The sequence below is a fragment of the Numenius arquata genome, chromosome 6 (assembly GCF_964106895.1).
Source record: "Numenius arquata chromosome 6, bNumArq3.hap1.1, whole genome shotgun sequence".
Taxonomy (NCBI): Eukaryota; Metazoa; Chordata; class Aves; order Charadriiformes; family Scolopacidae; genus Numenius; species Numenius arquata.
In genome coordinates this window covers 23,139,357-23,153,250 of record NC_133581.1, presented here as the reverse complement: position 1 = coordinate 23,153,250, position 13,894 = coordinate 23,139,357, and the positions used below count along the sequence as shown (strand labels likewise).

General features: G+C 39.1%; 1 protein-coding gene across 1 annotated transcript in view; it reads right to left on the bottom strand.

Annotated features, from left to right (window-relative positions):
• Positions 1-13,894, bottom strand: part of MICAL2 (microtubule associated monooxygenase, calponin and LIM domain containing 2) — a 107,333-nt gene that overhangs the window by 57,777 nt on the left and 35,662 nt on the right. The window contains exons 14-19 of the mRNA XM_074149933.1: positions 12,423-12,494; positions 11,686-11,835; positions 10,407-10,511; positions 8,671-8,883; positions 8,345-8,446; positions 7,635-7,766 (exon numbers count right to left, since the gene is read on the bottom strand). Of these exons, the coding sequence (XP_074006034.1) occupies positions 7,635-7,766; positions 8,345-8,446; positions 8,671-8,883; positions 10,407-10,511; positions 11,686-11,835; positions 12,423-12,494 (774 nt within the window). The remainder of the gene's footprint in view (positions 1-7,634; positions 7,767-8,344; positions 8,447-8,670; positions 8,884-10,406; positions 10,512-11,685; positions 11,836-12,422; positions 12,495-13,894) is intronic.

The window sequence follows — 13,894 nt, the reverse complement described above, 5'->3', positions numbered from 1 at the left end:
AGCTAGGAGAAAGAGCAGAGGTGAAGCCTAGCACAGCACAAGCATGTTCATGCATGATCAGTGTGGTCCAGCTGGTGGCCACAGCAGACTTCCGTGCAGCCCACACACTTCTCCCTGCAGACAATGCAGAAATAGCTGCTGGGAGCAAACATTGCTCCCACAGCACAAGGCCTCCCACCATGTCCATGAAGAGGCTGAGCTGGGAGCTACTGCCTGGCTATCAGGGTTGGACCATTCCAATAAATTAAAAACCCCCTATTGTTCACTTTGACTTCTTAGGACTTTGTTGTCATATTTCAGAACAGGAGGTGGGGACTAAACTTTACATTAATGGACCACAAACCGTGGCATTTCAGGAAACATTCTATGAAAGCATACTAGAAGTCCCACATGGAAATGTTTTGTTGATGCTCACAGAGCAACCATTCTGCCTCTCCCCAGTGACTCATCTTAACGCCACGGAAAAATGGAGAAGCTACGCTCACGAAAGGAAGACATCTCTTTTAATCTGCTTCATCGCACTACTGCAGCCATGAATATTAGGCTGTTTCTAACCAAATCTACCCACAGACAGGCCTGCAAGCAGACTGCTGTTCCTTAGGCTGTGGCTCCAAACGTATTACAGCCCGATCATTGACTGCATGGTCCAGGCTTCCTTGCCAAAACCCATCCCTGGGGACTGGAAAAGAAGAAAGGTGTGTGTGCGTGGGCATGTGTGTGAGTGGCAGGCAGGTACTCTAGTTCTCTGTTCCTGGAAAAAAGCCTGTGAAGACTTCATAGATTTACAGTAGTATTTTCTGCCCTAAACCAAATGTCTTGTAGTGATTTTGATTTTAGTTTTATAGTCAATCTAAGAACCTACAACATCTTTGGTGGCAAAGGCAGCAAGGGCCATCCTGGTATAGCCAGGGATCTGATACTCTGCTTCTGAAGCCAGGATTTTTTTTTTCCCCTAGAGAATTCACAATCTCATATCTTACACTCCATTTGCCTCCCACAGAGCCCAAGTATTAAGTCCCACACTTCTCAGATAAATGATTTTTCTACTGTCACCACACCAAGTCTTGCTGATGGAAAGGTTTTAAAATATCAGAAAGTCACCACGGAGAAAGGAAAAAATATAATAGCAGTGGTATTCATGATACTTTAAAATAATTTCAAAGCATTTTCTATCAAGATTAAAAGCAACTATAATGCATTTGGGGTGTGTTTTCAAAAATTATGATGGATAAAAATATTATTGCTAATAAAAAAATTTCAAGTTCAGGAACTTGGGAAGGTGTCCAGCCCGGTAGAGATCCCCATATCTTTTGAGAGTTATCCCATAATTAACTTAATATCCAGGCAAATACAAAATACGTATGTTAAGATGACAAAGGCCATTCAAGGGACAATTTTCTGTACTGCTTGGTTTTGTTTAATATGAAAAGACTTTTAAATACTTTCCAGTATCTGCACAACTTGTGGGGTAACAACAGCAAAGTAAACTGTTAATTACATACTGCAGTACTGTCCTAAGTGGTACATTAAATTATAAACCAATACTAAAAGTGATATAACTTGCTACTACAGGAAAACTAAGTTCCTTTGTATTGTTTAAGATCACAGAAGACAAAGTTTTCCTCCCCAAATTCTGCATCTCTGAATATGCTGAGCAACTTTTAGACTATATATAACTTATTACCCGTGAGGTTCCAGGTAAAAGGAAGCATTCAAAGTCAGTTGAAGCAGAAAGTTTACCTTGAACTAGTTAAACAATAAGGCTATGGTTAAAGTGCAAGTAGTTGAATTTCAGGAAAAGTATCCTTGAGCCTGAACTACACCTTGCAATTCATCAGGTCGGTTGATTTCTGTTCTCCACCCATTGGAGGAATCTGTGTCAACATTAAAGCAGTCAAAACAAGAAAACTGCATGTTTATATGTACTTTAAAAAATGTTATTAAAAGGAAATGTTCTTGTAATGAACCTGAATTCACATTCCCTGTAAAAGCAAATGGGATTTCAATTTAATCTAGCGACCAGAAGACTGCTGATTGCTCTCATCTCCCAATCAACAATGACCAACACAAACATTCATGCTATTCACCAGCAGGGAGGGCAGGAAGCAAGTGGACTTGAGGACTGATTAGATCTCATTTTAGAAAAAATACTTAATAAGGACCTATTACTGGAGAAAGATCTCTACTAGTTCTCCTTACTGAATTGGATATGTGGGTAGTCAAGAGGAGATCAATTTGCTACAGCCTCAGTACTGCACCTTTCAGATGCCTTGCAGACAGATCTAGATAGATTGGAATACTGGGAAATGATTAATGAGCTGAAATTCAACAAGTTCAGATGCTGAATTCTGCACCTAGGATGGAGTAACACTAGGCACAGGTATAAATGGGGAGAGGAGTGGCTGGAGAGGAGCCCTGCAGAAAGTCATCTAGGGGTGCTGGTCGACAGCAGGCTCAGTACGAGCCAGCAGTGTCCCTGGCAGCCAAGAGGGCAAACCACATCCTGGGGTGCAAACACAGCGTGGCCAGCCGGTGAAAAGGGTGACTATCCCACTGAATTATGCATTGGACACATGGGAACAATTCAAAGCTGCACCAGGGGAGGTTCCGACTGGACATTAGGAAGCATTTCTTTACCGAGAGGATGGTCAAACACTGGAACATGCCCCAGGCCTGTCAGTGTTTAAGAGGCATTTGGACAATGCCCTTAATACCACGCTTTAACTTTTCGTCAGCCCTGAATTGGTCAGGCAGCTGGACTAGATCATTCTAGGTCCCTTCCAAGTGAAATACTCTATTCTATACAAATGCCATTCGATCACAAAACAGAAATACCATGGCAGGACGAGCATCCACCTGAGCAGGCCCATGAGCACCTGCCACCATCAGAAACCCTTGGAGAATGGGAGGGACAGGGCGTGCAAGAGCAGTGCTGCCCTACAAGGCTTGTGACTTCTGCCCTCATACAACAGCACCACAACTGCTCAGCAACCCTGTGTCTTCTCTAAATCTCACCCTGCCTATGGACAACGGCTTCAGTAACACCCTCACCCATTTCATCATGTAAATGTAAAAAACTCCAGTTGCAGGAGAGAGAGTCTGATCCCAAATCTACACACGTTCCTTTAGAGCTCTTACATGGCTTAGCTTTGGTCAACAGCACACAGATCTCTGCCTGCCTGATTCTGCTCGTGTACCCTAGAAACTCAGCATACACTTAATAGGTTTTATATTTTGCTCATGCACTCTACTACCCTTGAGGCTACCACGTACGTGAAGTCCTCCACACACATGCAATTTTGTAGTGCTGGGGCCACTATCAATATACATATTGATACTTGATATACATGATATCAGTGATATTGATATACATATTGAGGCTACTGCTCACCATTCAGGTAGGTTTATACCAGTAGCTTTAAATCCTTTGTTGAAAAGGAAATCTTGAAGAGTTACGTTACATGATGAATTTCAGAAAACAACCAAGAAAATACTTTAAAAAAGCCCAAGTGTTTGTGATTTACTGACTGTTGACCTGTCAATGACATGTCGCCAAAGCTTTCCAGCAGGTTGATCAGGGTGGTTATTGTGGGGAGAGAAAGCTGCCTTCTGTATTTCCCTGTGCTATTGTTTATAACACCGCAGCCAACCACCTAGTAAGCCTCAGCAGTATTTTCATAAAACAAAGGAAATATGCTCTCTGCCTCCAAATGCATACAATGCTTCCCCTTTGTTGTTTCATATCCTTAATGATTTTCCTGATCTTATTTTGCTTTGAGGGCAATTTATTCACTTCTGGTACCACCTGCTACATATATTTTAATTCTGCGATAAACAACATTAGAGTAATGTTACTATGTGTGGGAAACACCCAAGCCCTGTTTACTCCTGGTAATTACAGCCACGTCACTGAAGGGAAGTAGTTGGTCCAAACTCTGCAGGCAGCAAAGCCTGTTGATTGCAACATCTTCATAGTTCTTATGACGTACTGTGGATTCACTCATGCAAAGCTCAGGTGAACAGAGTTTTCTGAAGGTCAATCCAACTTTAAACAGAAAACAGGAATAACCAAAGCCCAGCCTGTAATGTAATATTTGTCAATTCATAATTCTACCTATGTGAATTTTGACAGATGATTAAAGCTAGAAGGTAATTTTGATTATTACTGACAACTTGCATGTATGTCATATAGAAGTTAATTCTTAATAAGTTGTAATGACTGTATGTCTTTAAAAGAAACAATATGCTTCCATAGCCTTCCTTTCAAGTGCTCCTTTTAGGACCAAGGCTTAATGACAGGTTTCTGTAATAAGATAGCATGATTTGTTAGCCACCATTTTCAATAAATATGCCACCCTAACTAATACTGTTCCAATGAAAATTCAACAGATGTAAAGGATCGTTATGTCTGATAACAATTTCAGTACTCGAAATTAAAATGACAGTACTAACTACTTAAAAGATGGGAGGGTGCTGACATTTACAGGCCATATCTCATGAAGTCTTACAAAACTTAAAAGACTTCTTTTATCTTCTGGTTTCTGCTGGGAAAAACCAGAACCACCAAGCGCGACATGACGGAGCTCTTTCTGTTGGCTTACCAATCCTGAAGTCCTTTCCCAAACTAAAGTCTATACTTACCTACTGATATCTCTCAGAACAGAGGCCAGAAATACAAATTCTGAGTCCTATAACCTCACCCTCAAGATAAGACAAACACAGGCAATTACTGGTACATATTCACAGCAGAGAGGTTCAAACATATTGTTAAATTATCACGCCCAATACTGCACACCTGAAATAATATAAAATTTTATTTATATAGTGCTGCACATGTAGCCAGTGTTTTATAGAGTATGATAAAATTTTCATGTTCTGTAAAGTGTGCAATCTTAAAAGATAAAACATGGATGGGGACAACAATTTAACCATGGAAGGGCAAGGACAGATTGCTTGTAATTAAATCAAGGCTGCAGCAGGTGTTCCCAGAAGATTTATTACTTTTACAGTAAAAACAGCAATAAGAAATCTGCTTCTTGGAAAAATTTTGCTTGAGAAATAACAAAAGGTAAGCTAAAATGTGTCTTGAAGAGGAACAGAACTTAAGTTGCCAAAGAGAGGTAAAGCTAAGTAACAGGGGTATCACAGGACTAAGTCGACCTCACAGAACTTGAATAGTATGGAGAACAGAAGTCTTGCACATCCATTAACACTTCACCAGCACATCACCAACGTAAATAACGGTCCCGGACAAAGATCCAAAAAGACATTGAGTCCATCCCCTGTCCTCAGGGCAGCATCCACTTTACTTGTATAAAGTAAGTGCACATTGGCATAACCTGCTCCAAAAGGTCTCCATGCTGCAGACTCCAGGCCTCCCCCAGCATCCTGCTCATTACTGTTCAAGTGCCCCCTATGCCCATTCCCAAGCCTGACCTGAATCTCCATTTCCATGGTGACCGCCTATCACCCCTTACTGTGCCAATAGTGGGTATGGAGGACAGGTACCTTCCCCTTCTCCACAACAGCCTTGTACAGACACCATGGCTGACCGACCCCGTCTAACCCCTTCAATCCCTCTTAGTTAACCCTGTAGCAAGGACAGCACCAACAATGTCACTTGTATTCACTGGCAACCCTGGAAAGGAAACTCAGAGGTTTTTGCCTTTTTTTTTTTTCCCTCCTATTTTTTTTTTTAAAAATAAAATCTATTTAATACCTTTCCCACTGAAATATCTACAGTAATTCATCATCTGCCACAAAGGGGAAGAAAGCAAAATTTTGCCTGTTCATATCAGGCCTGCTATTTAAAAATTCTCAAATATGCTCTGTCAAATGCACCATATTTAGACATACGTAATGCAGACAGCATACAAGAGGACCTGAGCCTGTACAAGCAGTATACTGCGCATCAAGACGTTCATGCATGTAGATCTGCCAAATACATGTAGTCCTACCTAACCAACCAAATATTTGCCAAATGAGATGAACGTGTATTTACTGTGTTGGTGACAGAACAAGATTTTCTTGGCTCAGCTATGCCGATTCTGTGCCATTACCTCTGGAGAGATCATTTTCAATTAAACTCAACTCAGCCTGAGTGAAATCAAGTCATAACAAACTACTGCTACACCATTTAAATACAATGGCAAACTAATAAAAGGCTATGGGTGCACTTTAATCAAAATGCAGTTGAATTTAAACATACAGAAATGATTGCTCAGGTTAAATGTTCTCTAAGAAAAAAGTTTAAAATCCTAGTAAAATTATCACTCACAGTTTCCATATGATTACAAGCTGTTGTTCACATAGTTCTTTGGCTTTACTTTTATTCTATTTGCAGTGTCACAATAGCTCTCCAAATCAAATGAGCAACAGTCCCCGATATTTTGGAAACCATTACTTAGCTTAAAACCTATCACATGCTGTACCTCCTAGGTCATAAAAAGTAAGAGGTAAATCCAGACAAAGGAATTATTTTGAAGCTGAAGGGAATTAGGGGATTACCACAGTAAGGCACCTGCTGGGCTTGCAGTGTCCTTGAAAGGCAGTGTAGCCTATATTTTCCTGGGGACTGAGAGGAAGGGAGGCTTTTCAACACAGCTCTATCTCAACCAAGGAACGTGCCTCAAAGACGGTACCCATTTTGCCAAATAGCACTTTTTTCGTGTCAGGCAGCAGATCTGCCAGCTCCAGCAGCACCTGCATTGGGTCACAGCAGTCACCTTTAATACCTCTAGAAACTTGGTGTTTCCAGCTTTATTTCCACACCACCCTATTCAATACCGCAGTGCTCCCAGACTGCTGCTATGTAATCTGTGTGTGAAGGAAAGGGAACCCAGGCTTTACCTGTCCCGAGAAGCTGAAAAATACCAAACTTTCTTCAATTAAAATCCTTCTAAAACAAGGGGAGGTAGGAGCCAATATCATCTTCCACAGATGAAAGCACAGTGCATTGTGACATCAGCATAAGTAACAAGAGCTGAGTATCTCCAGTTCAAGTGTTATCTAATCACCTTCATTCAGAGTATGCATATTTCCTCTCTGTAAAGTTTGCTGTTACAAAGAACTGAATGCTAACAATTAATATGCAGAAGCAAGTTTAAGGTAGAAATAAGTAAACAAACAACAATAAAATCTGTCTGTCTCGACAAGTGCTCATACAATTCTAAGACGTCCTCTAGTTAAAAAAACATTATTGTGCAGGTTCTCCCCTGCAGTCCAGATGGATATTCTTATAAAAAGAAACAAACGCCACCCAAGAACAACTAATTGATCCCATCAGATCCAGTTGGCTGTACAATGTGAAGCTCTTTCTCTGCTAGGCATGTCTGTGGTACTATCCAACAATAGAACAATTAAAATAAGCAGCGATGTAAAATTTTCAGAATGAAAGCAGAAATTCTGTTAACTATTTGCTTTGTTCTTCAGCTTTATACCTGAACTATTTTTAACAATGCCTTTCCTCCTACAAACATGCAGAATTAACAACAATGAACAAAGTAAAGTTTGATTCAAATGTGAAATACAACCTATACAACAGATCTGCTGGCAGCGCCTTCCATCCAAGCCATTTCTCAAGCAGCTGTAGTGCAAGTTTGGATTTTACAGGTAAAATGTGTTAATAGTAGTACCTGTCTAGAAGGAACAGCAGGGGAAGCTGAACCAACAGATGATGGAGAAGAGGCAGCAGCTGAATCATGTGGTGGAGGGCAAGAGGGAGTTGGGGACTGAGAATGGGAAAAGCCTTTAGTAGGTAGCTTATTCTGTGTAGAGCAGAAACAGGAGAGTTATCCAAGAGACAGTGACATTAGCAAAGGTTAAGAGAATAATTTCACAGTCATGCATCAAAAAAATAGAAAGATAATAACTACAATTCTGCTCTTTTCTCTATTTCTGCAGAGTGAGGAGCCATGGAAATCATGGCAAAACCTTCACAGCAGATGATATTATAGTACTCAGTTTTCTTATAAAAATATTTACAATGGGCAGTAAGATAAGATATTGCTGGGAGAAAACATAACGAAACATAAGAAATTCCATATCGCACTGTGAGCTATCAGCATATACTTAAGCACAAGACATGGTTTATTCTGACACAGTTCTCTTGTGCTAAAGTACTCCTACTAGCTATATAATTTCTATTGTGTTTTACCTCAATTCAATTATGCAGTAATATTTAAACAAAGCTTTTTACCAGTTTCAGTGGAACCCACGTTACTTTTTAGATCCATCCAGGGTAAAAGGAAAGTTAAAAACAAAGCCACTGCAATTTTTCCGCTCCCATGAATTCTGATACGTCTTCTATCTTAGCACTTCTTCAGGAGCAAAACCTAATATTCACCTTTGGAAACTCCATGTATCCAAACATTGAGGCAAGATGTGCTGCTTTCTCTTTAATGTTCTTTTTATGGAATTCCCTATTTGCTATGGTCTGAGCTCTTTTCTGCAATATGAGCCAGGGAAGGAAAGTCAAGAAAAGAAAGAAAGAGAGATTTCAGTTAATGTCACATACATCAGCAGAATTACAGCCAGTTTGTAGAAAGACTTTTTATTGTCTTAATATAACCTAAAGTCAACAGATAAAAAGCCAGCATATCTAGGGAAAATACAGTATAGAGATTAGCACAGGCAGTTAAGAGACAGAAAGGAAAATAAATTGCTTGTCACCTGTTTCATTTTTTCCTCCAGGTGCTGAAGACGCTCAAGCACTCCAGAAAGTACAAATGCAGCAGAACAGGCAGATGCAAGATTTTCAGAGGTTTCTGACAGACTGGGCTGGGTATCTGGTTTTTGTACGGTCTTTGCTCTCCTGGCCATATGATCAGAACCATTTAAAGACTGTTTGGGTTCCCTGACCTCGTGTTCACTCCTAGCTACCACCTGAAACTGGGAAACACTTGAAGTGAAAAAAATCTGCTTTCTGCACTACCATGCAGTATATGCAGCTTTTAAGGATGCTTCCGAAAGCGCAGCACAGTCATGCACACAACTAGAAATAAAATGTTCTCACATCACTCTTTGCATGCTGTCTACTCTATCTCTGATGCTTGTGTCCATGCACTGAAATAAATCAGTCCTACATAACTTACGCAGGTCTTGACATCGTTCTCTAGGTTTGTGTGAGTTTTAATGAATAACGCCAGACAGCATCAGTGCAGAAGAACATGACACTATATCTCCTTCTAGGGTTTTTAGTAAAGGTTTTAGGGTTGGGTTTTTTTAGCATCACATCTGCCTGAAACTAAACTTACAATCAAATTGTAAGAATATCAACAGTAGCTCTTGGCATAATTCTAAACCTAATCTGACCAAAGTCAAACTATAATGTATTTCAGATTAAAAGCATTTTCTGAGGAGTTCAGAATAGGTCTCCGTTGAATCTTCATATAAAATAGGTTTTGAAGTAAATGAAACATTTGAACCAGTCCAGCTTTATCAAATTCAGTCTTAAAAACGACCTTCCAAGCTGGTCGTTTCATGACAGTTTTCTACTTCAACCCATCTGTCCAATTCAAACAAATGCACAAACTTTCCAAATTTCTCAGAATTAAAATTAAAAAAACCTAATGCCAATCAACTTCAGTATGCTCCTGATGTTTCAGGATAGAACACCTGCCTGTAAAACAACCATTCTCAACTGGTTTATGAACCTGCATTTTTCATCAAGCTGATCTGCAGATTTCCACAGGCAATGCAGATCTCATTTCACTGCAGACTACTCTTGAAATGCCACTAATTTACTTCCATTTAAAACTCTCATGTGAAGTGAACATCAGTACTACTTGATATGAGGTTGCTTTCACTGAAAGTACTATGAGAAAAATTTAGACAACGTATTCAAAGATTTTGGCCCACGTATATGACATTGCAAAAGAACTTTCAACAGAAATTCTTATCACAAGTTCTGCTTAAAGAAATAAAAAACCCTGGGCATCAATATCAGGCTTTCAATGCTCAACCTTTTATCTTAGACATTTTTGCCAGGTTTCTCAGGGTGGAAAACTCCCTTTGCCTTATCATTGCAACAGCCCAAAGTATTGAGTACATGCACAGACAAATTTTAAGGTACTGCTGTAGTTTTCATGCACGTTAAATGTAGCTATGTAATTATATTTATACAATTTATAGTCTAGATGTGATAACACAGAAATCAACATCTAAGTTTTTAGGGCTTTTTCCACAGTTACTAATTCTTTCAAATAGTTTTCTCATCTGGCCAATCAGGTGTAAAATTGCCTTAAGCTTTAATATGGTTTTCACAATTCTCAGCTAAGTATATCTGGTAGCTCTGCAGATTAAATCTAAATATTGTTTTATATATTCTGTAGTTACACAATAACATTGAGTTCCCAGCACTACGAGAAATGGCGTGTTTGTCAGGTGTTACCCATATGAGTTCCTACCTGCCTTTTTGGTTGAGGTGGAAGACGGCTTGGATCCTTAGGTTTAGCAAAGCGAGGATTAACAGGAGGGTCAGAAGAGAGCAGAGCTGGTTTATCTATTAGCTCCTTGTAAAGCATTTTTAAAATTATAAAGACAGAGGTGGAGGGGAGGAAAGGAAGACAGTAAATAGGATTCAAATATCTTTTGAGGCAGAAAGAAATAAAAGCTGCTTTTAAAGACACATTACTGTGGAGTTTAACAACACATTTTGCACCTTTTGTCACCTACCCATTTTATTAACTCCTTCTACCATCAAAAATATACTTAAAATTCAGCACATTCGGTATTCTTTAAGAGAGGATATGATCAAAAGGTAACGCGTTGAGGATTCCTTCAACGTGGCCAAAGAAACCTCTGCATACATATCTCATGCAGAAAGCTCAGGGCTTTGACGAGTAGCCAGGCAGAGTGCAAACTACAGTGGTTCACAGACTGAGAAAGTCGCTTGACATCTGTAAAGCCTGCACTTCTGGAGGACTTAAATATGTAAATAAACAAATGGATAAAAGCACAAAGAATTAAGAAAGCCACCACCTTTGATGGAACTGCGACACTTTGCTCATCCTTCCTTCAGATCTTTTAGGTGACAGATTCAAACTCAGCTGACTCAAACCATCTCACTGGCTAAAGTGTGATTTTGACCTTATCATCCCTACCTTGACAGCACAGAATTATTTTTAGAACGCCACTGGTCACACTAACAACAAACCATGAAAATTATGTGGAAGGTACAAATATATTCCATTATGCATACTTTAGGAATGGAAATGGCAGCCGGACACATCTTGCACAAGATTAGGTTCCCTTCTTACACTTTCTAAATTTTCCACAAAGAAGAAGTCCACTGGTTATATAGCGCCCTTTATTCATACAATATAAGAAAAAAAAAAAAAAAAAGTCCTTCTGCAATACCACATGCAGCCAGTTTAGACTTCCACACAAAGCAAAAATTCTACAAGAGATTTCTAGATATTGCAATTCCACTACACTTTATTAATATAATATATATCAATACATTATATTAATATGCATTAGTCAATCTATATTATTCATATTTGCTTCCTAAGTATTGCGAGGAATACCTTCAATTTGTATAAAGTATTAAAAAAAAAAAAAAAAAGACAACCCACTTCAAACACATAACATCCATTTTTTCCCTTGGAAATCTGCATCGCATTCTCAAGGAGGGACTACAGAGTTTAATTTCAGAGATTATCTTTATGTTCATCTATGACCTACCTGCCTCCGAAAAATTGTATTTGGAGCATTCTCTTCAAACTTTGCCAAGAGTTGAGTTGCCATTGATTTAACTTTGTTCTGGTTCATTCCTTCTCTGCCATCACTCTGTTCTTTCCCAGAATTTGTCCCTTGGCTTGAAAGGCCTGAAGCCTGCAAGGAAACAATAAACAATGTTTTCCTTGAGTTTAGCTATGATACTCATGAAGAGAGAGAGAGAGAGATAGAGAGATAACATCCTTATTAGTGAAAGGTGAAAGGAAATACAGTCTACAGTATATTAAAAGTGACACTGTTTCACATGCAAAAGTCACCAAAAAATATTTCCTTTGGTTCCAGAGTACAGTAAAGAAGGGAACATTAATCAGTACTGGTGATGATAAAAAAGGGTCACAACGGAAACTAATCAGAGAGGGGCTAGGAAACAAGCTACAATGCAAACTCTTCAAACAAAAATTTGGTAAAGTGAGTTGCAAAAAAGGGAAAAAAAAAAAAAACCAACCCAATTCCTTAAATGTTCTTGAGTCAGAAAGAACACTAGTGCAATTTAGGTAATGGTCTCCTCACTACCAAATGATTTAAATAAATTTAGCTCTTCTGCAGTGCACACCACAGTAAAATCAAGTTTTTAAGGGGAGAGGCTTTTTGTTCCCACCAAACACAAGAGGCCAAGCCCTGGCCCCCCAACTCCTGCTGCTCATCAAGAAGCCGGATGTGTGTGAACACTACTGAACACCAACCTCCTCAAAAACACCAAAAAGACCTTTTCGACGTCTTTTGTTAGTCTCATTTTCTTCTGTTTTCCCTTCAACCTGAAACGGTAAAGCCAAAACAAGTTCTATAGATTACTGCAGCAGCTCCCAGATTTACCCAAGCAGTTCCACCCAGGATATTAACTTTCACAACCAGTCAAGCGTGGTCTGGCCTGTGTTAAGGCAAACACATGTGAGCAGTGCCAGTGTGCGAGGGTCCTCATAGCACTGATGCGCCTCATTAGCCACTCCCCCCCAGCTCAGCAGGACCTCATGAGGAGCCTGGTGGCCCTCATGGAAGTTATCACATAGGCAAAAGCTGCCCTGTGAACCCCTGACTGGGAGCTCTCAATGGACTCTGATGGATGAAAATACATGCTCGCACGTTTTTTGAACACAGGCCATACAATGTTGGTGTTCACCTTTTCCTCTTTCAGCACTGAAAAGTTTATAATTCATAAAGCACTAGCACATCCTTGAAGAAAAAGGCATTACAGCATCAGTTAGTCTGTGAATTTTAATCCAGACTACGCTGGTTTCCAGATAAGTAAAAAAATCCAGAAACCTATCACTCCTTCACTATAGTCTTCACATCTCTTTTAACCTAGATACCTGCAGGCAGATCATATGTTCCCAGTGCAGACATATCTCCTTTTTTGGAGCAATTACTGTCTGCCTTAAAGGTCTGTCTCCCTTGTAAGGTTCCTCTCCTGACTATGGCTTTATATTACAATAAATTTGCCTATTTTGTGCTCAAGCTATGCACATATTTAATTATTTTACTGAACTAGAGATTACACAAATAATAAATAATACTTCATACTCAGTCCACACAAACTTGCAAAATAGTCAATGCTTAAAAACTTGTACCAGTTATTAAATTCAGTCTTGAAGATTTGGTACAATGGAGAGATTTTTTTTGTCTGAAAAATGTCATGCTACATTATACTTTATGAACAATAAACTACATTCCACTTATTTGCATTTGCCAATGCTGTAAATTAGTGATTGCTCAGCCAATTAAAAAAAAAAAAAAAAGAGGAAAAAAAGAATAAAGAGAGAAAGATCAAAGAATACAGGCTTCCTTTTTACATATACACTGTTTGTAATAAATCATTATGTAATGAATAGAAGTAATCCCAAACAACTCCTGGGCAAAAACCAAAAGAATCAGATGACAATATTTTGATTACTTTTTATGCTTTGGTACATTGTCTTTCAAGCACCAGCTCTCAGTAATCTAGCTTTACACTACCTATAGTCATTAGTCTACCAAGGAGGAGTAAACAACATTACAGCACAGTGTATTCTGCATAATAATCTGTACCACATAAAAGCAGAATTTGCTTAAGTGAATGGAGCAAACAAGATGCTGCCTTTCAAAAATCTTACATAAAGGACTTTCGTTAACGTATTTACAAAGAAGAGAAAGACAAAGCAATTTAATTGCCTAGCAAAAC